This window comes from Lemur catta, chromosome 9 (genome assembly GCF_020740605.2).
Source record: "Lemur catta isolate mLemCat1 chromosome 9, mLemCat1.pri, whole genome shotgun sequence".
Lineage (NCBI taxonomy): Eukaryota > Metazoa > Chordata > Mammalia > Primates > Lemuridae > Lemur > Lemur catta.
This window is the reverse complement of record NC_059136.1, coordinates 99,185,297-99,213,120: the sequence shown is the minus strand read 5'-3', so window position 1 is coordinate 99,213,120 and position 27,824 is coordinate 99,185,297. Positions and strand designations below refer to the sequence as shown.

Below are 27,824 nucleotides of genomic sequence, written 5' to 3'. Positions count from 1 at the left end.
TGTCCTTCTCGATATTGGAGAATAGTTTATGTAGGATGGGCACCAGTTCTTCTTTGTAGGTATGGTAAAATTCAGGTGTGAACCCATCTGGTCCAGGGCTTTTCTTTTTGGGAAGGTTTTTTATTGCTGTTTTGATTTCAGATCTAGATATTGGTCTATTCAGGAATTCTATTTCTTCCTGGTTGAGTCTGGGAAGGCTGTGTGTTTCTAAAAATTTGTCCATTTCCTCCTCATTTTCCAATTTGTGTGCATAACGATTGTTGTAAAATTCATAGATGATTTCATGTATCTCTGTGGCATGGGTCGTGATTTCTCCTTTCATGTTCCTGATGGAGGTAATTAGAATTTTTTCTTTTCTGCTCTTGGTTAGCCTAGCCAGAGGTGTGTGAATCTTGTTTATGTTTTCAAAGAACCAAATTTTTGATTTATTAATTTCTCCTATGGTTTGTTTGTTGTCTTTTTCATTCAGTTCTGATTTTATCTTAATAATTTTTCTCCTTCTGCTCGGTTTGGGGTCGGTCTGTTCTTCCTTCTCCAGCTCTTTGAGTCTATTCATTAGATTGTCTATTTGTAAGTTTTCTGTCTTTTTGTTATACGCATTTATGGAAATAAATTTTCCTCTCAGGACTGCTTTAGCTGTGTCCCACAGATTCTGATAAGTTGTGTCTCCAATATCGTTTAATTCAAAGAATCTTTTGATTTCTGTCTTGATTTCTTCATTTATAAAATAATCATTCAGGAGAAGGTTGTTTAGCGTCCATGACGTTGAGTAGGAATGAGAGTTTCTGTTAGGGTTCATTGTTACTTTTATTCCACTGTGATCTGAGAAAATGCATGGTATAATTTCTATTATTTTTGATTTTTTAAGACATGCTTTATGTACTAGGATATGGTCAATATTGGAGAATGTCCCATGGGGTGATGAGAAGAAAGTTTATTCAGTGGATTTTGGGTAGAATGTCCTGTAGATGTTGGCCATGCCCCTTTGTTCTAGCATTCTATTTAAATCCTTTGTCTCTTTGTTTATTTTTTGTTTGGAGGATCTGTCCTGTACTGTCAGTGGTGTGTTAAAATCTCCCACTATCACAGTGCTCCTGTCTATCATTTTGTCCAAAGCAAGTAGGGTTTGCTTTGTGAATCTGGGTGCACCTAAGTTGGGTGCATATATATTAAGTATAGTTATGTCTTCTTGTTGAATTGTACCCTTCACCAGTATATAGTAACCATCTTTGTCTTTCGTTACTTTTATTGATTTAAAAACTAAGTTATCAGAGATTAAAACAGCCACACCTGCTTTCTTTTGACTTCCATTTGCATGAAATATTGATTTCCACCCTTTTATTTTCAGCCTAAATGCATCTTTGCAGGTTACATGTGTTTCCTGAAGGCAGCAAATACTTGGCTTGTATTTTTTTAACCATTGGGCCAGCCTATGTCTCTTGAGAGGGGAATTAAATCCATTCACATTTGGTGAGAGAATTGATAAGTGAGACTGATTTCTGTTCCATATTTTGGCTTGAAATTCATTATTCTATTTTCTCACTTGAGCCATTGTGATAACTGGGTTGTTTTCTTCTCTTGATTAGTTTTATATTCGTGGGTCTTTCTTGTGCTGGTCCATGTGAAGCCCTGTTTTGAGAATTTCTTGGAGAGCTTGTCTTGTCTTGGTGAATTCTCTGAGTTTTTGTTTATCTGAGAATGTCTTAATTTCACCTTCATATATAAAGCTGAGCTTAGCTGGGTATAAGATTCTAGGCTGGGCATTATTCTGTTTCAGAGGAGTGAGAATGGGGCCCCAGTCTCTTCTTGCTTGTAAGGTTTCAGTTGAGAAATCCGGCGTGATTCGGATGGATTTTCCTTTGTATGTTACTTGTTTCTTTCTCCTTACAGCTTGAAGAAGGGCCTCTTCAGTGGATATTTTGGTCAGTATGATAACTGCATGAGCTAGTGTCTTCCTATTTGGTATGAATCTCCCAGGGGTTCTTTGAGCTTCTTGAACCTGTATGTCTGGAGTTTTGGCAAGGCCTGGGAAATTTTCCTCAATTATACCTTCAAATAGCTTATCCAACCCTTGCTTATTGTCTTCTTCACCCTCAGGAATTCCGATAACTCTCACGTTAGGCTTCTTCACATAATCCCACATTTCTTGTAGATTCTGGCCTTTTCTCTTATTTCTTTGCTCCATCTCTGTGACTGGCTGATATAATTGGAAAGTGTTATCTTCGATCTCTGAGATTGTTTCTTCTGTTTGATCTATCCTGCTCTTGAGACTTTCCACTGTGTTTTGTAGCTCCCTGAATAAATTCTTCATTTCTAGGAGTTCAGTTTGATTTTTCTTCAATATTTCGATTTCTTTAGTGAATTTTTCTTCCAAGTCCTGGATCTTTTCTGTGGTTTCTTTGTGTTGGTTATCCATTTTTTCTTGCATAATATTCAGCTTATTTATGATCCATGTTTGAAATTCTTCCTGTGACACGTTGCTGTTTTGAATCTGGTTTCTGTCAATTGGTAGAGAACTAGTAATCCTCTTTGAGGGCAAAGTTTCAGCTTGATTCTTTATACTCCCAGAGTTCTTTCGCTGAGCCCTTCCCATCTGGATCAATTGCTAGGTCCCTTCTTTCAGCTTTAACCTGTATGGAGGCATGCTGTGTGTGCTGATCTTGGGCTGTGCAGAAGCCTAGGTGAACTGCCTCCTCTGTCACTAGGGGGACCCCTTCATGTGTTGTTCAGGATTTTGCTGCCTCAGCTGGGGGGCTGCTCCTATTGGATCCAGCCCCTGAGAACTAATTGTCCCGAAACCAGTTTGAGAGTCCTGTCACTGGGCTGTTCTAACTGCAGATGAAAAGTGACTTTTTACTTGCCTCTTCCTTTCCCAAGGTGGTTTCTGCCTCTCTCTGCGTGGAAGACAGTGGCTATGGGGAGGGCGCAGTGCCCTCGTTCGCCCAGTGCCCTGGCTGTGGCAGCTCCCGTGGGTGATGGTCTGCCCTGCCCCAATGTCCTCAAGGTCCACGTTCCGCTCCTTCGCGGCTGGGGAAGCACTCAGTGTTCACACAAAGGCGGAGCTCTTAGTGGGGGGCCGCGGACCAGGGGATGGAGCCGCCCGGTTCCCAGTCGCTCCGCAGCAGCTAGGCTGGGGACCCTGACAATGGTGGCTGCCCACCCGGCGGTGGCTGGCACTGGAGGTGAATGTTCAGGGTCCGGCAGGGCCGGAGGAGCTGGGGATTGCGGGAGTCCAGCCACCCACGTAAAGGAGACAGTTCAGCGTCCCCCAGGTGTCTTTCGCTGTAGCCCAGCGTGAACCCTCTCCTGCTGGTTGCAGTCCGCCCTCAGGGCTCTGGGGTCCAAACTGCCTCCCGCTGTTGCCTCCTCTCCACAAAGCCCCGTGTCTCCCACGGTGATTCTGCACCAGCTTCAGGCAGATCCCTAATTGAGTGGGAGTGGGGGTCAGTGGGGGGACAGACTGCTTTCCTGTGGGGCTGAATCCCCCTCACTCACTGGTGAGGTGGGTACAGCCATCCCACGCTCCCCTCTCTATTGTCTGTCCCGCACTCTCCAGATTTTCATGATCTGATTTCCTGTTCACCTCAGTCTTTTCTTGCTCTCTGTGTCCCACGCTGATTCTCCGTGGATTCACACCACTGTTCTTGTGGGGGAGTGATCCTCTAGCGTTGTGGCAGACTGAGATCCATGCCTTCCTCTCCAGGAGCACGAATCCAGGAGGTCACCACCACTCCTCCATCTTTCTCTCCGAAGATAGGATAATCTTCATGGAAATCAATCACATAAGGCTCAGTACATGTAGTGAATCTCAGTAGTTTGAAAAAAAATCTATTAATATAAACAACGTCAAAGAGAAGCATAAACCAAATGAGAGATGTGAGAAGCAAAGAGAAAAACAAAACCACCTTCTGGAAACTGGTAAAAATTTGATGGGATGAGTGACAACTCATCAGAGAAAGCTAAAATCTGACTGTTTCATCAGGGGTTAGGGAGACAATGTGACATGGTCAAATCCCTGACTTCCAATAGTGAAAAGCCTCAAGAATTTGAAGCCCAAGTTTCTTCTGAAGTCCTGGATTCAGGCTTGAGCTAGGGATAGAGAGACTGGCTGAACCCCTTTCTAAGGTTTTAGACAGCTGGATCTCCTGGCACAGCCGACGGTCCTTCCCCAGTCTCTGGCCCTGACAGTTGACAATCCAAAATAAGTGACTGAGGTAAAGATCTCAATCAATGGAGATTTATTAACCCAAAGTTTGAGGACATGCCAGGAAAATCACAAATCACACATGTATCTGTGACTTTTTCTGAAGTGGGATTTGGGAATTCAGTTTTAGAAAGGGGATAGTGCATACAGAGAAAACAAAGAAGAGGGGGGTGGGCATTCAGATTTCCTAGGCTGCATTCTTGTGAGGCCCAGGAAATCTATATTTTACATAAAATAAGGTGAATGTGAGGAGAAAAAGAGAGTGAAGGAAGCATAGATTATGTAGATGTACCTCAGTAGGTAGAAAAATGTTTGAAATTATATCTGTTCTGCGCCTGAGAAGATAAGTTATAATCAACATTATCAATGTGGAATAAAACAGACTTTACTTTTAGGAGCTGAACTTAGCCTACAGACCTAGAATTATAATTTGCATGTCCTTGTTTATGAGAGGCCAGCAAAGAATTTCCTTATGAATGATCTATGGGGGCAGTCCTTGTAGATCCCTAGGCTTCTCCCCTTCCATGGGGATCTGGCTGACGCATAATGTTATTAGTCACTATGTATTTGAAAGGGGGTGCTGCATCACTCAGCCTCCAGGCTTGACCTTCCCTTTGCATAATGACTTGAGGAGGGGTGGTCCTGAGACTTTTTTTTTTTTCCCTTTAGGAGTAAATACGCATATTTGCTTTTGGTGTCAGTGAATTCAATGCTCTGGGAATGTGGTCCAGGTGAGGCTGCGGTGAGGCATTGCACTGAAATTAAAGGGATGAAAAATGTGGGATGAATGGTGAGATGTCCCAGGTACCATCCCTCACCATTATTCCTCTTCCAAAATATGGCAGCTAGCTTTGTAAGTCCTTGGCAGGTAAATGGAAGCTGCCTTTCAGAAAAAAAATAAAATAATTAAAAAAAAATACAATGTCAGGAGAAAACATTTACAAGTATTGACTAGAAGTTCTTCCAGCCACTCAGACCACATCTGTAAGGTACACCAATTAAAAGTCTGGCCATGTATTACATATATAGCTCCCACTATTATTTTTATGCCATGCATGAATGAGCAATGATCGCTAGTAAACAAACTGAAGGAGTCAATTAAGAAAAAGCAGCGTTGGAGCCAGGAAAGAAATCCTGCACAGAGGAGATGTGATAACATTCCCAGGAAGGACATGAATAGAAGTCTCAGAGTGACAACTGTGCAGCATGCCAAGAATTAGCTGGTATTGGAACAGGAGGATGTATGAGTCCAGGAGAGAGGTATATTAAAATGAATAGAAGAAAAATAATCATATGACTGAAAATGTTATGTGTTCGATTTTATTGGGAGTAGTTTTCCCATTTTGTGAAAACTGATTTTGTGGTAGGTATATAGAAAGCTAGAAAAATTTTAAAAGGCATTTCTGAAATTAAGGAAATGTTAAGTATTGTACAAAACTGAAATGTAATTATGTTATACTCATTGGCTCAGGTGTGAATGATATTTCAAAATAATTATTGTGCAAACATTGAATACTGACTCACTAAAATTATAATTAGTTCTATAGGTGAAAAAAGAGTAGGAGAAGTATGTGTGTAGCATCATTTAGGATGAATCAATCTCTTTTTGTAATAGAGATACTATCTTACAACAGAAGATCAAGAAATCACAAGATAAGCATAATATTTAGAAATGTGAAATGAATCATAAGAAGAAATAGAACAAGAAAATGGTATAAGAGTTCCATCTGGGCAGGGGAAGTCTGAAGGGGGATAAATGCAGAAAGAAATTTTTTGTTGTTAGTACATGACTTGTAGAACTATTAGACTTTTAACACTATATGCACACATTACTTTAATACAAACAAAAATTAAATATTAAAGAAAAGCCTAATTACATGAAAGAAAGGTCACTCTGAGTCTATTGGTTAAAAAATGAGAAAGACATTTGAGTCAGAAAGACCACATTGAAGACGCAATAGGAGTGTCAGAATAAGGGAGTAGTGAGCAAGAGAACTGGACACGTGCTTAAATCTCAGTTGTCATTTTCTATTCTCCTGTGACTCAAGTGCATTTACAAGCATCTAATATGGTATCTAGAATGCAGAAAGTCTTCACTAAATTTAATTTTCCCCATTAAAAAATGTACTTTATTTTTTAGAATAGTTTTAGATTTACAGAAAAATGGCAAAGATCATTCAAAGATGTACCACACACCCAGGTTCCCCTATGACTAACATCTTACATTAGTTACGGTGAATGAACAAATTCTGATATGTAACTTTCAACTAAAGTCTTTAGTATGTTCCGTGTTCCTTAGTTTCCAGCTGCTTTCGAGGTTCCCACCCAGGACACCACATCGTATTTAGTCCCCATGTCTCCGTAGGTACCTCTTGGCACAGACTTCCCTTGTTTTTGATGATCTTACCAGTTTTGAGGAGTACTGGTCAGATGCTTGTAAGATACTATTTGTTTTTGTCTGATGTTTTTCTCACGGTGAGCATGAAGTTATGTGTTTTGGGGAGGAAGATCTCAAAGGTAAACTGGCAATTTAGTCACATCATGTCAACAGTAAATGCAATCATTGTGACTGTGGAAGTTGACCATGATGACCTGGCTCAGGTAGCATTTGTCAGGTTTTCCACTCTGATGTTATTCTCTGCCCTGCTTCCAGGCTTTGCATGCTGCATTTTCTGGAGGGAAGTCATGTGCACAGCCCGTGCTTGAGGAGTGGAAGTCACACTTCACCCCCTTGAGTACAGAGTATTTATATCAATTATTTGGAATTCTTCTTCATTGGAGATGTGTCTATTCTCCCTCATTTACTTATTTATTCAATTATTTATTTATATCAGTGAGTACTCATGGATATTTATACATGGAGTTACATTCCAAGACCACTTTATTATATTTTTCAAATGGTTTCAGCATTGGTCATTGGCAGCTCTTTCAGTTGGCTTCTGTGCCCCTTTGACGTACCCCAGCTAAGTGGAGTTTTGGAGAGCACTTCCTTCTTGACACTACAAAAGTCTTCAGGCTCATCTCCTACATTTCCTGCCCCAGAGCTACTATCATACATTTTCCCAAGGAGCTCTGGTTCATTTTATTGGAAAATGGTATTAGAAACTAAGAATTCTGGGGCTAGTTATGCTGGTTGCTACCTGGGGTGTGTCTTCATCATGTTACCTTGTGTAAGGGATGACAAACCAGACACAAGTCAAGAGAGAGAAACCAGAGAAAGGTTTACAGGTTTGCTAGTCACAGCTCTCTGGAAAGCGCCACAGAAGGCCACTCAAAGGAAGCACCAGGGCCAGCCACAGGCGGAGGGAGGGCAATCTCTGGGCAGAGTCTCTACTGTGGTTTTCATGGGAAGAAATGGGCGTGGCAAGGCAAGGGGGCCAGTTAAGATTGGCTCATTTTAATAATTTCAGTGTCACTCTGGGGTATAGGGACTTTCCTTAGTTTTCTAGTGACTGACCCTGGAGTGATTAAGGCAGAGGGATTGTGTGGGAGCCCAGTAAGGGAGGTGATTGGAAGCATGGACTTAACTGGCTGGTCAAAAAGGCAAACTCACTAGCCTTCAGCCAGGACTTCAAAATTGGGTCAAAACAGTGTTTTTAAAAACTATATTATGGGATGTCATTTCTTTTAGGCCCTCTCAGCTGAAAGAGCAAGGATACATGTACATATATAAGTATGTATATGTTTTGAATTAATTTTTGTATGTGATGTAAGGAAAGTGCTCAAATTCATTATTATGCGTGTGAATATCCAGTTTTCGTGGTACCATTTGAAGAGACAGCTATATATATAGCTATGTATACTTATATAGAGACAGCTATCTATACTTATACACATATATGTGCATATATTTGTACAGTTATACACTGCCTCACGACATTTTGGTCAAGGATGAACAGCATATATGCAGGTGGTCCTATAAGATTATAATAGAGCAAAAACATGCCTACTGCCCGGTGACGTCTTGGTGATCGTGACCTCGTGTAGGCCTAGGCTAATGTGTGTGTTTGTGTCTTAGCTTCTAACAAGAAAGTGTAAAATTAAAAGGAAAATTAAAAATAAAAAAGCTTATACAATAAAAATATTAAAAGAGAAAACATTTTTATACCACTATACAATGTGTTTGTGTTTTAAATTGTGTTATTACAAAAAGGTCAAAATGTTGAAAAACATTTAAAAGTTTATAAAGTAAAAAGTTAAAGTAAGCTAAGATTAATTTATTACTAAAAAAAAGAAACAATTTTTTAATAAATTTAGTATAGCCTAAGTGCCCACTGTTTATAAAGTCATTATAAACAATAATGCGATGCTGTCCTAGGAGTTCACATTAACTCACCACTCATTCACTGACACCCAGAGCAACTTCCAGTCCTGTGAGATCAAAAATATTATGGAAAAAATAATACAACAGTAAAATATAATACAAAATTTGAACACTATACAGTATAACAATGATTTACATAGCACTTCCAGTGTATTAAGTATTATAAGTAATCTAGAGATAATTTAAAGTGTACATGGAGATGTCCATAGGTTGTATGTGAATACTACACCATCTTATATATGGGACTTGAACTTCTAAAGATTTTGGTATCTGAAGAGGGTCTTGGAACCAACCCCTTATGGATACTGTGGGACATATATATATATACACACACATATATAGATAGATCTCTCTATGTGAATATGTAGAGAGATATCTACATAAAATTTCCCACCCACAATAAGGATCTCACTAAAAGATAGTCAAGATTAGTGATTAATACTACTGTAATTCCCCTCTAAATCAGCTTTATGACAAAAGCGACTATCACAAATATTATTTTATAATAATCTAAATTTACAAGCTGATTCCATTAAATGAAATATTGAACATTGCAGAAATACAAATACAATAATGATTATTATTAATATCAATATTTACAAATGGTATGAATCTAGTTTGAAAACTGGATTATTGAAGACAGTGTTAAAGGAAATAATAGACACCAATATAAATACTCAAATATATTTTCACCTAATAATTCAAACATATTCTAGGACAAAAAACTTACTCAAGTGTTCTTTTTGTAATATGCCATGAGGTCTTGTGGGGACCTCAAACACAATTCACTGGGTGATTAAAATTTAGTGAAACTTTGTTTCACACAGCCTTTTAGATATATGTTTGTCTAAACCAATTAGAGGTCCCATGGCAGACTTTTCAGTTAAAGAAACAGTAGATTAGACAAAAGGAAACAGAGATGTTTAATACTGAACTCCTCAGAGCCATTTCTGTCTTAGCAAGAATTAAGAAATAGGAGGCAGAACAGAGCACGGGGGGAGCACATGGGCAGGGCTCCAGGTACCTGCACTTCAGTCCAGAGGAGTCACCACTGACTGACCTTTGTCGAGGTATTTAACATCACTGTATCTCTGTTTACATTGCCGATGTTCATCTGCAAGAATAAAACTGTAGAGATTGACATTTCAGGTTATTTTTAATGTTGAGGAAAACAAAAGTGGAATTATGTAATTCTCTACTCTCTGCAAAACTGGACAGGGAATATTTAAATTTCACACAATCCCCATCATCTACTACACCTGTAGCAAGAGAAGCAGCAGCCTTGGAGCTTGCCAAGGAAACAAACCAGAGGGGATAGAGTAAGATACCTCAGAAGTGCTATAAATGTGATTTTTAAAAAAAAACCATAAGAAATATATTTTTTTTTGTAATTTATGCTCCTTAATTACTTAGGATTTTGTAAAATTATCTAGAAAGGTGAATTTAATGTCTAAGCCTTCCCAGAAGGAATGCTATTACTTCCTTAGGGCCAAGGGCTGCTAAATTTTAAAGGACACTGCTTATTTAAAATAGCTTCAAAAAAGAAAATACTTAAGAATAAATTTAACAAGAGTGCAAAACATAACACTCTGAAAACTAAAAAAGTGAGTGAAAGAAATTAAAGAATACAAATAGATTGAAACACATCCCATTTTCATGGATTAAAAGACTTAATATTGTTAATATAATAATGATCCCCAAATTGATCTACATATCAATCCCTATTAAAATCCCAGCAAACTTTTTTGCAGGAATAGACAAGCTGATCTTAAAATTCATATGAAAATTCAAGTAACCTAGAATAGCCAAATGCAAGGATACTCAGAGTCTGGGCTTTCTGTTTGTTTTTTTTATTTGCTTTTGACTCAATAATGTATTTCAAATTGTTTAAAATAAGAAACAAAAAGAAGAAAAGAGTTTGAGAGTTCACATTTCCTGATTTCAAAACTTACTATGAATAGTAAGTACTCTGTAGTAAGTACAGTGTAGTACTGACATAAGGATAGACATACAGATCAATGATGTAGAATTGGGAGTTCAGAAATAAAGTCTCAAATTTATGGTCAATTGACTTTCAAGGGTGCCAAAACCAATGGGGAAAGAGCTGTCTTTTCACCAAATGGTACTGTGACAACTGGATATTCACATGCATAATAATGAATTTGGACACATTCCTCACACCACGTACAAAAATTAATTCAAAATGAATTGAAAATGTAAGAGCTAACCCTATTAGAAGAAAACATAAGTGTAAAACATTGTCATGTACAAAGGCAATGGCTTTGTACATGTGACACCAAAAGTGCAGGTAACAAAAATAAAATAGATAAGTGTACATCATCAAAATTAAAAACTTCCGTGCTTCAAAGAACACCATCAATAAAGTACAAAGATACCACATAAAATTGGAGAATATTTTTACAAATCATAGATTTGTAAAATCTATTAGTGGGAGGGTAAAATGATGTAGCCACATTGGAAAACTGACAATTCCCAATATCACTCCTTGGTATATACTCAAGAGCAATAAACACTATGTCCACAAAAAATATTTGCCCACAAATTTTCACAGCAACTTTATTCATAATAGCCAAATAATAGAAAGAACTCAAATGTATATCAATGAAGGAATGAATAAATAAACTGTGGTATACCTATGCAGTGGAGCATTATTTGATAATTTAAAAATGAGTATTGATACATGCTACAGCATGAATGACCTTGAAAACATCATGATAACAAGCCAGACACAAAGGAACACATATGATGTGATTTCACTTATGTGAAATGTCCACAGTAGGCAAATCTACAGAGACAGAAATTATATTAGTGGATGCCTACAGCTGGGATGAAGGATAGTGTCTGAAGGGTTTGGGGTTACTTTTTTGAGAAATACAGAGTGAGTTTTAAAATTGATTGTGGTGATGGATGTACAACTTCGTGACTATACTAAAAGCCATTTAATTGTACACTTTAGATGGATGAATTTCATGGTATGTGAAATAATCTCAATAAAACTGTTTTTAAAAATAAAAAGCCTATGTATAGTCACATATTTATGTTTTTATACATAACCATCAGTCTCTATATTAAGCAAAGGATGAGTTTATATTGATGTTTCCAATTAACTTTCTTTTCCTCATGGATCAATCTAGCCTCCTCTTCTTGCTAATATATAAATTTCTCTACAACAGTGAGAAGCCTTGTTTCCCCCACATTCACCATTCATTTACTTGTTTAATTTCAATATACATATATAGCAGTATTGGAATTATTAACCCATACTCTCATGGAAAACAACATTATCAAATAGAATACAGTGCCATGTGCAGTTCCTTTAGGCTTTAGCCTTTGGTCTTACAGACTCCATTCATTTCCACAGTTACTTAGGTCAGCACATCTTCCTCCTCCCCCATTACTGACCTTGGAACATACATTTGCAATGCAGTTCAATTGTCTTCTCATTTCTTCTTTTGAACTAAATGATTTTTAAAAGTTTGCATACCTGAAGGTTTACTCTCTGTTCTCTGAAGTTTGATGGGTTTTGACAACACAAAATGTGATGTAACCAGTATTATAATATCATATAGAATAGTTTCATTGTCCTAAAAATCCTCTGTCCTTCACCTGTTCAAACTTTTCCCCTCTCCTGAAGCCCTGGAAGCCACTAGTCATTTCAGTTTCTCTATAATTTTATCTTTCCAGAATGTCATATAAGGGTAATCAGAGTATGCAGCCTTTTTAGATTGGTTCCTTTCACCTAGCAATATACATTTGTGGTTTCTCTATGTTTCCATTTTAAAAATTTTATTTTTTAGAGCAGTTTTAGTTTCACAAAAAATTTTGAGGAAGATAAGGAGATTCTCCAGTAGTTCCTGTCCCCATACATATACAGACTCCCATATTATCAACATCTCCATTAGAGTTGCACATTTGTTACAATTGACAAACCTATGTTGGCACATCATCTCTATGTGTTTTCACAGCTTGAAAGTTCATTTTTTTAATGGTTCACTGTATAGATATACCACAGTTTGTGTATCCATTCACCTACTAAAGAACATCTTGGTTGGTCACTTGTAGTTACAGATAATAACGGACAGAGTGGCTATAAATATCTGCATGCAGGCAGGACTATCATTTCTTGATCATATGCTAAGACTACATTTAATCTTATAAAAAGCTGCCAAACTCACTTTTGCATACTCACCAACAAGGAATGAGAACTACCCTTGACCAGAATTCTTTGACTAAATACCAGTATTTGGTATTGTCAAAGTTTTCAATTTTAGCCCTTTTAATAAGTGTATAATGTTATCTCATTGTTGTTTTAATTTGTAATTCACTAATGATAAATGATATTGAGCATCTCTTCATCTGCTTACTTGCCATTTGTATATCTTTTTTGATAAAGTGTTCAATATTTTGGTCATTTTTCAACTGGGTTGTTTGCTTTCTTATTGAGTGTTATGAGTTCTTTGTATATTTTGGATATAAATCTTTTATTAGATATACGATTTAAAAATATTTTATGCCAGTTTGTGGCTTGTCTTTTCATTCTCTTAGTGGGATATATTTCACAAAGCAGTTTTTAATTTTAATGTATCCTAAATTATCAACATTTTTTTATGGACTATGTTTTTGGTGTTGTATATAGAAACTTATTGCCAAACCCAAAGTCACATGGATTATCTGTGTTTTATTTTAGAATTTTTATAATATTGCATTTTTTTATATTTAGTTCTATGATCTGTTTTGTGATAATTTTTGTGAAGGGTGTAACATCTATTTCTAGATACTTTTTTTCATATTGATGTCCAACTGCTCTAGCACCTTTTATTATACAGACTATCCTTTCTTTTCTCCTTTGATTTACCTTTGTTTTTTGGTCAAATATATGTTTATTCTATGTTTTGGTTGTTATTGTTTCCATTTTTTGGCTCTCTGTTCTGTTGAATTCATCTATTCTATTTGCTCATTCTTTAAAAAATATCATGCTTTCTTGATTACTGTCACTTTATAATTAACTCCTAAGTCAAGCATCCCAAGTAATCCAACTTTGTTCATCTTCTTCAATATTATGTTGGATATTACAGGTCTTTTGGCTTTCCATTAAAATCTTAGAATCAGTTTGTTGATATACACAAATAGCTTGCTGGGATTTTTGTTGGGATTTCATTAATTGCATGAATCAAGTTAGGAAGAATTGACATACCAAAAATATTGAGTCTTCCAATCCATGAATATGGAATATCTCTCCATTTATTTTGATCACCTTTGATGTTTTTCTTGAGATTTTTTAGTTTTCATATATATAAATTCTGTAGTCATTTCATTTGAATTATAGCAACATATTTTCCTTCCAGTGTGTGCTATTATAACTGGTATTGTGCTTTTAATTTCAAATTCCAATTTCTCATTGCTGATGTATAGGAAAGCAATAAACTTTTGTATATTAACCTTGTATTCTGTGACCTTGTTATAATTACTTATTAGTGCAGGAGATTTTTGTTGAATCTTTGGGATTTTCTACATAGACACAGAACAAAGCAAGTTTTCTTTCTCTCCAATCTGTAAGCCTTTTATTTCATATTCTTGCCTTATTGCACTACCTAGGACTTCAAGTAGGGCAATGAAGAATAGTGGTAAGCAGGGACATCTTTGCCTAGTTCCCGATCCCAGAGAGAAACATTAAGTTTCTCACAATTCTCTCCTGGTTTACTAACTTGCACCCTAAGTTTGTGGGGTTTTTTCTTTTTTGTCTTTTTCTTATTTTTTTGGAGGATTTCTTTTTGTTTTGTTCTCTCTCTTTCCTTCTTTCCTTCCTTTTTTTTTTTTTTCTGCCCTAATTCTCCATCTCATCTCAGGCCTGTTGAAATAGAAAGGATAGCAGGAAACAGAGAAACCTTGGTTTCACTCATAACTCGGACCTTAGTCAAGTTAACCTAACTCCTTTACATTTCAGTTTTTTCATCTCTAACTTAGAAAAGAATATTTCCTATACCAGTGAGCTGTTGTTGGAAAAATGTTTAAACAGCTCTTTATTCATTTAACACCTTGATACCTAACTTTTATTTAGGCCCTATGATAAACACTTGGAATAGAACTGTGAGCAAGGCACAAGATCAGCTTTAAGAAACCTGTCGAGGAAGAAAAACTCAAGGGCATAGTTTCTTTCAATAAATGATCATAGGTGCTTTAAGAGCTATAAGTGCACATAGTAGATTTTTTTTTTTTATTTGAGCTCATCATAGGGGTACATAAGTTCAGGTTATATACAATGTCCATGTCCCGGCCATCCCCCTGAGTCAGAGCCTCAAGCGTGTCCATTCACCAGACAGTGCGCCTGGCACTCACCATGTAGTCATACCTCCATCCCCTCCCCCCACCCCCCACTTCCCCGAGTCAGCACCCTCAAGCATGACCATTCCCCAGAGTAGATTTTTAATAATTAAAAGCTATCATCTTTGTTATTAGTTCTTTTTCAAATTTAGTCTCTCTTCCTCAATTGTCAAAAAGAACTAAAGACATTCCATATATCTTTTTCCACATAATTTGTTTCTACCACAGAAAATCAGTACAATTTTCCAATTGATAATTTCTCTAGTTTCTGCATTATTTCCACTTCTTCCTAACACTTTTGGATATATATCTCAAGAATTTCTACACCTGGGTTATATCATACAAACATTTTTTTGGTAAAATGTTTATTTTGTTCCCACATAGTTCATATTCCAGAGAGCAGATGTTATAATAATTACATAATATTTTTCTAAAAAGAATACTAAGTATTTAAAACAAGCCTTTTTCATAACATTAATGTTGATTATTTAGGTGTACAACATCTTCTTAAAGTCCAATATTATTCTTGGGCTCAATCCTTTGAATTTTGTAAAGAATGGGAAGATTAAAGAAAAACATTTTACATATGTGAGTGTACAGGAGCACCAGTCTCGATTTGTGTTTTAAAAAAAATAGAATAACTGGCAATACATTGGTCTCCCAAAGGACAGTGCATTGTTACCAGGCAACAATCTTTAGGACACTCATGATGTGTTAACTGAACACAATTTCAGATGAGGTCCCAGGTATTGTCTGATTTGAAACAGTTCACTTATTTGCTTTTTCCATCTTTTGGGGGGTGGAAGGAGAAGGAGTGACAGAGCTACCACAAACATAAACAAGTGGAAGAATGTCATCAAGGTGTCAAACTGAGAACAATTGTTTGCCCTTTATGCTTCCTGCTGCCTGCAGTCACCAATTTAAAATTTTGGTTATATAATGTGAAATAATTTGTTGTGCTTATTTCTCCTAACTTTCTTAAAAGTAAGCTAATGAAGCAACAGTATATGGAGGTGCTGGCTGGGGTGGGCATGTGCATGTGCCTTGATGTTTAAAAAACATTAAAATAAGTGCTGTTTCTGAAATTTTTGGCATATTCTGCTGACTCTTGAGTCTGTCCAAACTCCTTTCTGCATCAGCAATTTTGAATTTAATTTGGAACATGTTCTAAATATTCTCCACCAAAGATAGGGTGGCAGACTTGTAGAGAACTGAGTAAAAAAATGCACAGTAAAGACCCCTAAGGACCCTGGTATGCTTGCTGTTCCCATTAAAGGAAAGCAGCATTTCAGTGCACATTTAGCTACTGAACCACAATTACTGACAGAGTTTTCCTCATGACTAATGATTAATATGCAGGATGTTCTAGAAAATTTAGATGATGCCATTTGCTAATTAAAATGCATTTGCTCTGACTGAAATCTGCATTTTAAGACAAATGATTATGGACCTGCAAATGAAACTGCACCTTTGGTTTTGATAGTATTTTAAGAAATCAGGTATTTATTCCTTACAGAAAAGGATTAAAGGAAGTAGCTTTTGTCATCCAAGAACTTTACTTTAGTTGGATGGGCAGATTTATAAAAGTAGTTTGCCTACTACTGTTATAAGAATAAAGGTCACTAATTCACCTATCCCTGAATCTGAGTCCTCCAGTATTTGAGCTACTCTACGGTGTAAACATGAGGTAGATAAACATGAATTATATATTTAAGTGATTATTATTTAAAAATTCCTGTCTAGAATAACAGATTTTGTGTGTGTTTTAATATTAAGTTTCTACTATATGCCAGGGCCCTTCACAAATATAATCCTTAAAATAAAGTTATATTATATATTACTTATCAGCATTTTGCAAATTTGGAAACAGAAGCTCACAGGGATTAAGTCAATTGCCAACATATTTAGTTGAGGATATTTGAGTCATTGATATATTCTCTGACTTCAATTCCAATGTTGTTTGCAATGTTCAACTTCCTGTTAATGAATTCTTTAATAGTAAACAATCAACTATTAATTCATTTAAAAGATTACACTGTCCTCAATAAAGGGACATTTCTAATAAATATTTATTTTAAATTAGATTTTGTGTCTCTGTAATACACATGGTCAACTACCTTTTTCTTTTGTACACGCAGGAATGTTTATATGCATAGGTTTTGCAATATAAATTCTAGAAAACTACATCTCCCCATACTTGTGGTTTTACATGTGGGGGTAATGCAACAGTAAGCTCACAAATAAAAACATAAGAGTTTATGGTATTGTTTAATATAAGTAGTTTGGTTTATATTTCAAGTTTATTTGCATAAACTTTAATACACAAACTTATTTATATAAATATAATTTTAATGCTTATTTGAAAACATGATTTGATGACAGATTATAAAAGTAAAATAAGTATTTTTAAAATAGATTAAATTACTTAGCACATTGTTAAAATGTAAAAAATATTATGGAATGCTATTCATTTACACTAACGCTTTTAAAAAATATATATGCCTCTCTCCACTGCAAAGACTTATTTTTTAAAATTCAAAATAAATAAAAAGTAGTTAATACACCTCAAATTCTGGTACGGTCATCTTGTTCTTGAAGCATTATTTTGTTTATTTATAAAAGGTAAATTTTCGGCCAAAAAAGGTTTTCAACCTTGCCAAAATGATGAGTTTTTGTTACCTTAAAATATTGAGCAGAAGCCACTGAAGGACATATTTTTCAAATTTTTTCTTGGTTCTTTTTAAATGTTAGTATGTGTTCCCCTGTAGAACAAAAGAGTGAGGGAAAGAATTAATCTATAAGAAAGATAGCAGTATTTACGTTTGGAAATGGGTAACACAGCCAGATGAACTGGGCATTTGTGGAAACACGGAGAAGAGATAACAGGTACCTGCCTCAGAGGCAGGGGAGGAAGAGTCAGTGCTCGAAGTGCTTCTGCGTGGGGAGGCTTCAAGGAGACCTATGGACCTGCAGCAGGTTACAAACGCGAGCTGTCGGCCCTTTGCTGTGCCCCGCGCGCGCTTCCCAGTGTGCCCCGCGCGCGCTTCCCAGTGTGCCCCGCGCGCGCTTCCCAGTGTGCCCCGCGCGCGCTTCCCAGTGTGCCCCGCGCGCGCTTCCGAGTGTGTCCCGCGCGCACCCGGCGCTGAGACTACTGCCTCCTTGCAGAGCAATGCCGAGTTTTTAAATTGGAAGTTACAAGATTTGTCCAAATGTGCCTTTTTGTGCTCATCCCATCATCTTTGTGATTTTTAAGTTTCACGAGCCAGTCACTGAATTATTGTTTCCATTGTGGAAGGAAAAGGGGAAATTGTGAAAATTGATAATTCCATTATCATAGTTACTGAGGTAGGTAATGCATTCTGTTTTCAAACAAGCAATTAGTTATTTTGAACCTGGTGTTTAGTTTCATGTGAGACACACGCGAATCACTTCTGGGCTGCCGGCTCGCGCGGAGGCAGAGAGAGGGCCGTGGCAGACAGCCAATATTTACTACTGACGTTGAGTAACTATCGTGTAGGCTAAAACTTGTCATTTGTTAGGCAGCAAGAATACATAATGTGAAAATGAGAAGTGTAAAAGTTAAGATTCCAAAATATGTCCCAAATAATCATTGCAAAGAATTTATTTTTTAAGAGTTGAGTGTAATAACACCATATATAGGTCCTTTCATTTTGAAAAGTAGACTTCTGGTTAAAAATTATAAAGTACTGCCTTTATTGCAAGATTTGGAGCCTTTGTTATCACAAAGTATTTCTTTCTTTCCCTCTCTTTCTTTTAAAGTTCAAAAGCAAAAAGCAGAGGAAGAAAATGGTGTGTGAGTAAAGTATTAGGAAACACTAACCACTCTTTAAAATCCTGTCTTTCAGGAAAGAACAGTGACCATCAGAAGACAAGCAGTGGGAGGATTTGGATTAAGCATAAAGGTACTGCCTTTCCAGTAGATCCTTACAAAGGCCAATTGTGTAAGGGCTGAACTTTGGTGTATTTTAATGTTTGCTGATTAATAATCAGACAAGAATGGTTATAGCAAACTCCTCAATATTTAAACTTGCATGTAAATTAGGCAAGTTCTCACAGAACCTTGCCCATGCTTTACCTTTGGATTTAGAAATTTTAGAAAAGGATTTGGGAATTTAATATGACCTGGCATTGGATATAACTCATTGACTTTCTTTATCTGGTTTCTTTTACAGTTTTACATAGGATATTGCTTTGTGCATATCTTCCTCTAACCAACCAGAGTAGTAAATGCTGATCTGCAGTAAATGGAGCAATAACAAGTTTGGTACTACTAATAATAAGCCCTAATAGCAAGTGAAGTATTAATTGTATTCTGTTCACCTTGCTCTTTCATTTTTCATTTTCTTATTAGCGAAATCAGTAAATCTCATTTTACAACGTCAAGCATGTAGGACAGACTCAAACTTTTAGCATATGACTTATATTAAAACTGACCATATCTGTTCATTTTCATTTATTGTTACATTTTAAAGGGCTTTTATTTCTGTATTTTATTGACTATTAGAGATGTACCACAAATTTATTATAATTGAAACAAAAGAGAAATTTTGAAAGGATAAGAAGTTATATAAATATTGAAGAGTTAACTCAGTGACTTTAATGCCCTTAACAAACCTACATCTTTGTACAGATAAATGATATTTAACTTTACCTTGATTCTTGGGTTAGACATTTTACTTACGTAGGGTTAAAATCATTTATACATCTTGGATACACATTTCATGAAATTTTAACACAACTGAAGTCATATATTCCTGGAAAGCAGAAGTGTAAATTTTGTCAAGATCAGCTCTAGCCAACTTTGCAAAAAAAAATGACTCAGAAAAAAGATCAATATGCAATACAGTTGTGTTATCAGTGATAAGAATATTACTATATAAAACATTAGTTTTAAAATTTACTTCGTACTTTCACTTTATCTAACACCTACTAAGACTAGGGAGGCATGCAGAGCAAATTTTAGGATGTGAAAACTATGTTGTGGGAATTCCATCATGCAACAATTTTTTGTTGTTGTTTTTGCTTTTTAGCCAGGATGCTTATTGAGATTCCTGTGGAGAATTTAAAGGTACCACTACAGATACTAGAAAGTCAGTGAACAAAATCCAGTAGTGAAAGTTGATTTCAGCCAAGATAAGCATTTTTACTGATCCCAGCATGAATTCTATTTCCGGTAGTGGAGATATCTTAATTTTGTGCCAGCTGGAAATATTATTTTCCTTTTATTTACTGTTTCTATTTATAATTTAAACCGAATAATGCAATGTTTATTTTTGCTAAAATACTCCATTTTTAGCTTACATAGTTCTTAAAGCATCAATAATTTTGTTAAATGAATCTTTTCATTTCATAATTTTCATTTCAAGACAAACAAAACCATTATACATATAGTAAATAATTTTCTGAATTAAATAAGTATGTATTTTTCCATTCAAATTATTGACCACAAAAGTAATATTCAAAATTTGATCAGTACCATGTATTAAGAGGTTTGAGAAAAAAAGGCAGTATTTTAAGATTCTTATGACACACATACACTAATCAGAAACCATTCATCCTGAAGAAATTCCTTTTATGGCTTTGCATTTTGGCTGTCTCAATACTTATCTCTGAACTTTGTTTTTCTATTTTTTAAACTATCATTATGATTATTTATATCAAAATTTGTTCTTTCTTTTTTTCTTTCTTTTAAAGAGCAATGTTATCATACAAATCCCTTTTCCCTGTCATATGTGAATTGGATAAACCACTGTGTCTATCTATTAGCACTATTTTCTTTAGATTTGTGAATTAAAATATATATAATAAATATTTTTAACAATTCATTCTATGCTAGAAACAGAATTAATGTTTGAATGTTGACCTATTTATTTTTAGCTTTCATGAGCAATTTGAGCCACTAAGTATGCATATAAATATACATTTTACCTTTATTTGCTCTAGTTAAGCAATCACAGCTGGCATACGCTGGAGGATTTGTAGTGAGATTTAATGATTAAAATCTTTAACACCTCGACTGGAGAGAGCAGAAGGAAGATGTTATGTCAGACAATTGAAAAGGCATTTACCAATGTAGTTAAGATTCCTACAGACTCAGAACTGTGGTACTTTAGTTTTACATTCAAAAAAACTCTTTTTAAAAAACTTGGATTGAAGGGTAACAAAATGTCCTTTTTGGTCAGAAAACACTAAAATACTCTAACATGTACTGTCAGAAGTCAAAGCTACCTGGCCATGCTTCATACTGTCAACAAACCTTGGCTCTTAGGGTGTCCCTGCTGTAGTCACCACTGTGCAAGGTGGCAATGCCTCACCTGTTCCATGTTGCTGTCAGTGCTACGGAAGTGGGTAGCAACAATGCGGAGAAGTTTCTTATGTGGTTTTTTTTTTCTAATGCTTTGTTTATTAAAATGCCTTAGTGGCTGTAGGTTGTGGGCAGCTTGATGTTCCTGCAGCTACCAACATCTATACATCTTGATGTCTCCTGCCCATGTACAATACTGTTCTCTTTCCCAAGCCCGCTGTCCAGCCAGAAGAGTCCCTTGGAAGGTTGTATGCTGGGGGTGAAATAAAAGTCAGCTTTTACCTCCATTTCTTTCCTTTACCTCAAATAAGACAATGTTGAAACTTCTTGGACCAAACTGTGTAGGAGCATTAGAGATTAAGGCAGTTATATGTCTCTACAGTTTAATTCCAGGACATGGACTCTCCCCTTGAAGGGCTAATGTTAGATACGATATAGAGCACATTGAAGAGGATTCCCATCTCAAAAATGCCTGAAATACCAAAAACTGAGAGGAAAGTATAAATTTTGTAGAAATGAAAGGGATGTTGTATTAGATTTAAATTTTTAAAATATGATTTAAGTAAGTTTTAATTCTTTTTTCCTTTAAATTTTGTCTGTCTCCCTTCCCATTATTGGTTATTTTTCTCCTTAAGAAACTTTTTGGTTTGCATTATTGGAACTTCTTACAAAATCTAAGCATGTCCTTTGAAAGACATACTTAACTACTTTTTCAAATCAGACCCAAATATGCTAGACACTCAGTTTGGAACACAGCCATCCAGAAAGAGATTTGGCATCAGTTACACTGAGATTTAATGTAGGAATCATTGATTTATCTTTATAGACACATTTATCCAAGAATGTTTTATCATGAAAAGGTAAAGACTCAAATTACCTTTATATCTGTGTTAATTCTAAATAAGAAGAAACTAGAACAAAACCAGAAATGACTTCCTAGCACAATGGCTGACTGGTGCTGGTGCTGCATGGGTGGGGGGACAACCTGCCCAGGAAGGGGCCACCCACAGGCTGACTTTCTTGCTCCTATATTCTCTTCTCCTGGTTTAGATGAACCATTTGTCTTTAGCTCCTATAGTTAAAAGATATTCTTTTTAACTTCTGAGGAACATGCCCATCCCTGGAACATGTTACTTTTTCTGTGCTTTCTTGTGTCCCATGTTATATTTATTCTTTCATTGCAGTTTAGCAAATCTAGGAGGATCAAATGAGCAACTGAGTCAGAATGTAATGAGATGAAATGTGATCAATGTGAGATGAATACACTACACAGGTTTATACCTGGCCTTCCGTCTTGAAGTGATCTTTTATCCAGACCCTCAAAACAGAGAGAGATGCCACCTTCCTCTCTGATCAGAACCTTCTCTGGGCTTTGAACTGTGCTCACTCCTGCTCTCAGTCCTGCAGGAAGCCTCACATATTTAGGATGTTTTTCCTCTCAGGTTGCTTTGCCTTTCAGAGGCATTTTCATACCTGCTGTAACCTTAGGTCTTTTTAAACAGTGACTTAGGGTTCTTCCTGCCTTTTATCATCATTCAGTCTTGATTAAAACACCTGTCAGAAGGCACAAATTTGTGTGATTTTTCCCTTGTGTTAGTTTTTGTATTAATATTCCCCTCGGGACAAAATTAAGCTCTGCTATTTAATTTTTTCCAATTTCCAAAAAAGCTATATCTGGTTTTCCCCCCAAACCACGCAAAATAACCACTGAACTTTGCATACATATTCACATAGTCTTCTCTGTTCTCAGACAGAAACTGCTTCCTTTGCAGCGATCAAATTTGTCAGGCTAGCTGGCATATGCTCTACATTTTCTACAGGCCTTTCCTGTCCATGAAGATCCACACTTGGCGTTGGGGTCTGGCTGCTTTTCCCAGGCTTCAGCTCCATCCATGCTGCCATTTTCCAGATCTTCTCTCAGCTCGTGGAAACTGTCCCATTCTCCTCTGGCCCTTATCAATGCTATAAATAACTTAATGGTCTCCACTATTACAACTACAGGAATCACCAATTTTTGCATCACAGAATTCAATATTTTTGTATTTTTGCCTCATTCTTCTTGTAATAATTATCACAGGGATAGTGACCTTAATGGAAGCCACCATCTTGCCCTTGTGAGACTTTTATTTATCTCCTATGTCTTTTAAAGTACAATACTATCATTTGCATATGATTAAATTACATCCCATTAATTACCAGTTTAAAAAATCATCTTTTAGGGAAAATAAGTTTTAAATATTATTACTAGAAAAATATTTTATGCAGTATTTTCCAACTCACATAACTTTTTAAATTTTTTTTTAATTTCAGCATATTATGGGGGTACAAATGTTTAGATTATGTATATTGCCTTTGCCCCACCTGAGTCAGAGCTTCAAGCATGTCCATCCCCCAGATGGTGCATACCACAATCATTAGGTGTGTATATACCCATCCCCTCTGCCCCTTCCCATCTGCCCAACACCCGAGAAGGTTACTACTGTATGTGCACATAAGTGTTGATCAATTAAAACCAAATTGATGGTGAGTACATGTGATACTTGTTTTTACATTCTTTGGATACTTCACTTGGTAGAATGGGTTCCAGCTCTGTCCAGGATAATACACGAGGTGCTAGATTAACATTGTTTTTTGTGGCTGAGTAGAACTCCATGGTATACATATACAACATTTTATTAATCCACTCATGTATTCATGCACACTTGGGTTGTTTCCACATCTTTGTAATTGTGAATTGTGCTGTTATAAACATTCTAGTGCAGATGTCTTTTTTATAGAATGTCTTTTTTTCTTTTGGGTAGATGCCCAGTAATGGGATTGCTGGATCAAATGGTAGTTCTACTTGTAGCTCTTTGAGATATCTCCATATTACTTTCCACAGAGGTTGCACTAGTTTGCAGTCCCACCAGCAGTGTCTGAGTGTTCCTGTCTCTCCACATCCATGCCAACATTTATTGTTTTGGGACATTTTGATAAAGGCCATTCTCACTGGAGTTAAGTGATATCTCATTGTGGTTTTGATTTCCATTTCCCTGAAGATTAGAGATGTTGAACACTTTTTGTATGTTTATTGGCCATTAGTCTATCTTCTTTTGAAAAGACTGTTCATGTCCTTTGCCCACATTTTATAGGGTTGTTTGATTTTTTTTTCTTGCTGATTTTCCAGAATGCTATTTATCAGCCCTTTATCGGATGTGTAACATGTGAATGTTTTCTCCCCTTCTGTAGGTTGTCTGTGTGCTCTCGTGATAGTTTCCTTGGCTGTGCAGAAATTTTTAAATTTGATCAGGTCCAATGTATTTATTTTTGTTGTTGCTCTGATTGCCTTTGGAGTCGTCTTCATGAATTCTTTGCCTAGGCCAATGTCTATAAGAGTTTTTCAAACATTTTTTTCTAGAATTCTTATAGTTTCATGCCTTAGGTTTAAGTCTCTTATCCATCTTGAGTTGATTTTTGTGAGAGGTGAAAAGAGCAGATCCTGTTTCAGTCTTCTACATGTGGCTATCCAATTTTACCAGCACCATTTATTGAATAAGGATTCTTTTCCCCAGTGTATGTTTTTGTCTGTTTTGTCAAAGATTAAATTGCTATATGAGGATTGTTTTATATCTGGGTTCTCAGTTCTATTCCATTGGTCTATGTCTCTGTCTTTGTGCCAGTACCATGCTGTTTTAGTTACTATAGCCTGGTAGTATAGCTTGAACTCTGATAAATTGATGCCTCCTAATTTGTTCTTTTTGCTTAAGTTTGTGTTTGCTGTATGGGGTCTTCTCTGGTTCCATACAAAGCATAGAATTATTTTTTCTAGATCTGAAAAAAATGATGTTTGTATTTTAATAGGGATTGCATTGAATCTGTATATAACTTTGGGTGGCACAGATATTTTGACAATGCTGATTCTACCGGCCCATGATCAGGGTATGGTTTTCCACCTATTTACATCCTCTTCTATTTCCTTCCTCAGTGTTTTATAGTAATCCCTGTGGAAGTCTTTTACCTCCTTAGTTAAATATATTCCTAGGTACTTTATTTTCTTTGTTGCTATTGTGAATGATATTGAGCCTTTGAATTGGTTCTCAGTTTGACTGTTTTTGGCATATAAGAATGCTACTAATTTCATAAGCTGAGACTTTGCTGAATTTGTTTATCAATTCCAGTAGTCACATGGCAGAATCTTTGGGGTTTTCTAGATATACGATCATATCGTCAGCAAAAAGACCCCATTTGGATGCCCTTGATTTCCTTCTCTTGTCTGATTGCTTTGACTAGGACTTTCAGTGCTGTGTTGAATAGCAGTGGTGATAGAGGGCAACCTTGTCTGGTTCTAATTCTAAGTAGGAATGCTTTCAATTTTTCCCCATTCAGTCTGATGTTGGCTGTGAGTTTTTCATATATGGCTTTTGTCATTTTAGTTAGGTCCGGTCTATGCCTATTTTGTTAAGTGTTCATATCATAAAAGGGTGTTGAATTTTGTCAAATGCTTTTTCTGTGTCTATTGAGAGGATCATATGGTCTTTGTTTTTGCTTCTGTTTATGTGGTGAATTACATTTATTGAACCATCCCTGCATCTCTGCAATGAAGCCCACTTGGTCCTGATGGATTATTTTTTTGATAAGCACCTGAATTCAATTTGCTAGGATTTTGTTGAGAATTTTTGCATCTATATTCATAAGGGATATTGGTCTGTAGTATACTATTTTTGTTGAGTCCTTTCCTGGTTTTGGTGTCAGGGTGATGTTGGCTTCATAAAATGTGTTGGGGAGGATTCCTTCTTTCTCAATCTTGTGGAATATCTGCAGGATAAGGCAGCAGTTCTTCGCAGGTCTGGTAAAATTCATATGTGAAAACATCTGGTCCAGGACTTTTCTTTTTAGGAAGGTTTTTATAACTTGTGTCTCCTTTATCATTTAGTTCAAAGAATCTTTTTATTCCCATCTTAATTTCCTCCTTAACCCAATAACCATTCAGCAGAAGGTTGTTTAGTTTCCATGTCTTTGTGTTGGGATGAGAGTTTCTGTTGAAGTTGATTTTTAATTTTATTCCCCTGTGATCTGAGAAGATTCGTGATATAATTTATATTTTTTTATATTTCTTGAGACATGTTTTGTGGCCTAGGATATGGTCAATCTTAGAGAATGTTTCATGAGCTGATGAGAAAAACGTATATTCGGTGGTTTTTGGGTAGAATGTTCTGTAAATGTCAGTGAAGCCCATTTATTCTAGAGTTCTGTTTAAGTCCAATTTTTCTTTGTTTATTTTCTGTTTGGAGGATCTGTCCTGTTTTGTCAGAGGGGTGTTGAAGTTCCCAGCTGTCATGGTGCTGTTGTTTATCATTTTGTTGAGATCAAATAGGATTTGCTTTATGAATATGGGTACACCAGAGTTAGGTGCATAAATATTTAGAATTGTTATGTGTTCCTGTTGAATTGGACCTTTCACCATTATATGGTGACCATCTTTGTCTTTCATTACTTCTGTTGATTTGAAGACTAAGCTATCTGAGATCAGAACTGCTACACCAGCTTTCTCTTGGCTTCCATTTCCATGAAATATTCTTTTTCATCCCTTCACCTTGAGTCTGAATGCTTCCTTCTGGTTCAGATGTGCTTCGTGAACACAGCAGATACTTGGCTTGTGTATTTTTATCCATTCGGCCAGCCTATGTCTCTTTAGTGGGCAGTTCAAGCCATTCATGTTAACTGAAAGAATTGATGAGTGGAGCAGATTTGTATTTATCCTGTTGAGTTTAACTTTATTGCTTTGTTTTCTCTTTTGAGTCGTTGTGGTATCTGGCCTTTAACCTTTAGGTTTTGGATGATTTTACATTGGTGAGGGTCTATTGTGCCGATCTGTGTGTGATGCTGTTCTGAGTACTTCCTGGAGGGCAGTTCTTGTCTTGATGAATTCCCTCAGTCTTTGCTTGTCTGAGAAGGTCTTTATTTCTCCTTTGTATAAGAAACTTAGTTTTGCTGGATACAAGATTCTAGGTTGGACATTATTCTGTTTGAGAAGGCTGAGAAAGGGGTCCCAGTCTCTTGTGGTTTGTAAGGTATCAGTTGAGAAGTATGCAGTTAGTCTGTTTGGTTTTCCTTTTCAGGTTACCTGTTTCTTTCACCCTACAGCTTGTAGGAGGACCTCTTTCATGGTTATTTTTTGCCAGTCTGATCATCATGTGTCCTGGTGTCTTCCTGTTTGCAATGAATCTCCCAGTAGTCATTTGAGCTTCTTGTATTTGGATATCTAGATTTCTAGCAAGGGCAGGGAAATTTTCCTCTATTATATCCTAAAACAGTTTATCCAAGCCTTGTGTATTTTCTTCTTCACCCTCAGGGATGCCTACGATTCTCACCTTGAGCCTATTAACATAAAACCACATAACCTGTAAGCTTTGGTCTTTTCCGTTATTTCTCTGTTCTGTCTCTGTGACTTACTTGTTTAATTAAAAGGTGTTACCTTCAATCCCTGAAATTCTTTCTTCTGTTTGATCTACCTATTCTTGAGGCTTTCCACTGTGTTTTGTAATTCCTTGAATAAATTCTTCATTTCCGGAAGTTCTGTTTGATTTTTCTTTAATATTTCAATTTCTTTAGTGAATTTTTCTTCCAAGTCCTGGACTATTTTGTGGTTT

At 36.3% G+C, this 27,824-nt stretch overlaps 1 protein-coding gene across 2 annotated transcripts in view; it reads left to right on the top strand.

The window, feature by feature from the left end:
- Window positions 1-27,824, top strand: part of SNTG1 (syntrophin gamma 1) — a 599,834-nt gene that overhangs the window by 272,634 nt on the left and 299,376 nt on the right. For both annotated transcript variants that reach the window (XM_045560545.1, XM_045560546.1), the window contains one exon: window positions 18,737-18,793. In XM_045560545.1, coding sequence (XP_045416501.1) covers window positions 18,737-18,793 — 57 coding nt within the window. The remainder of the gene's footprint in view (window positions 1-18,736; window positions 18,794-27,824) is intronic.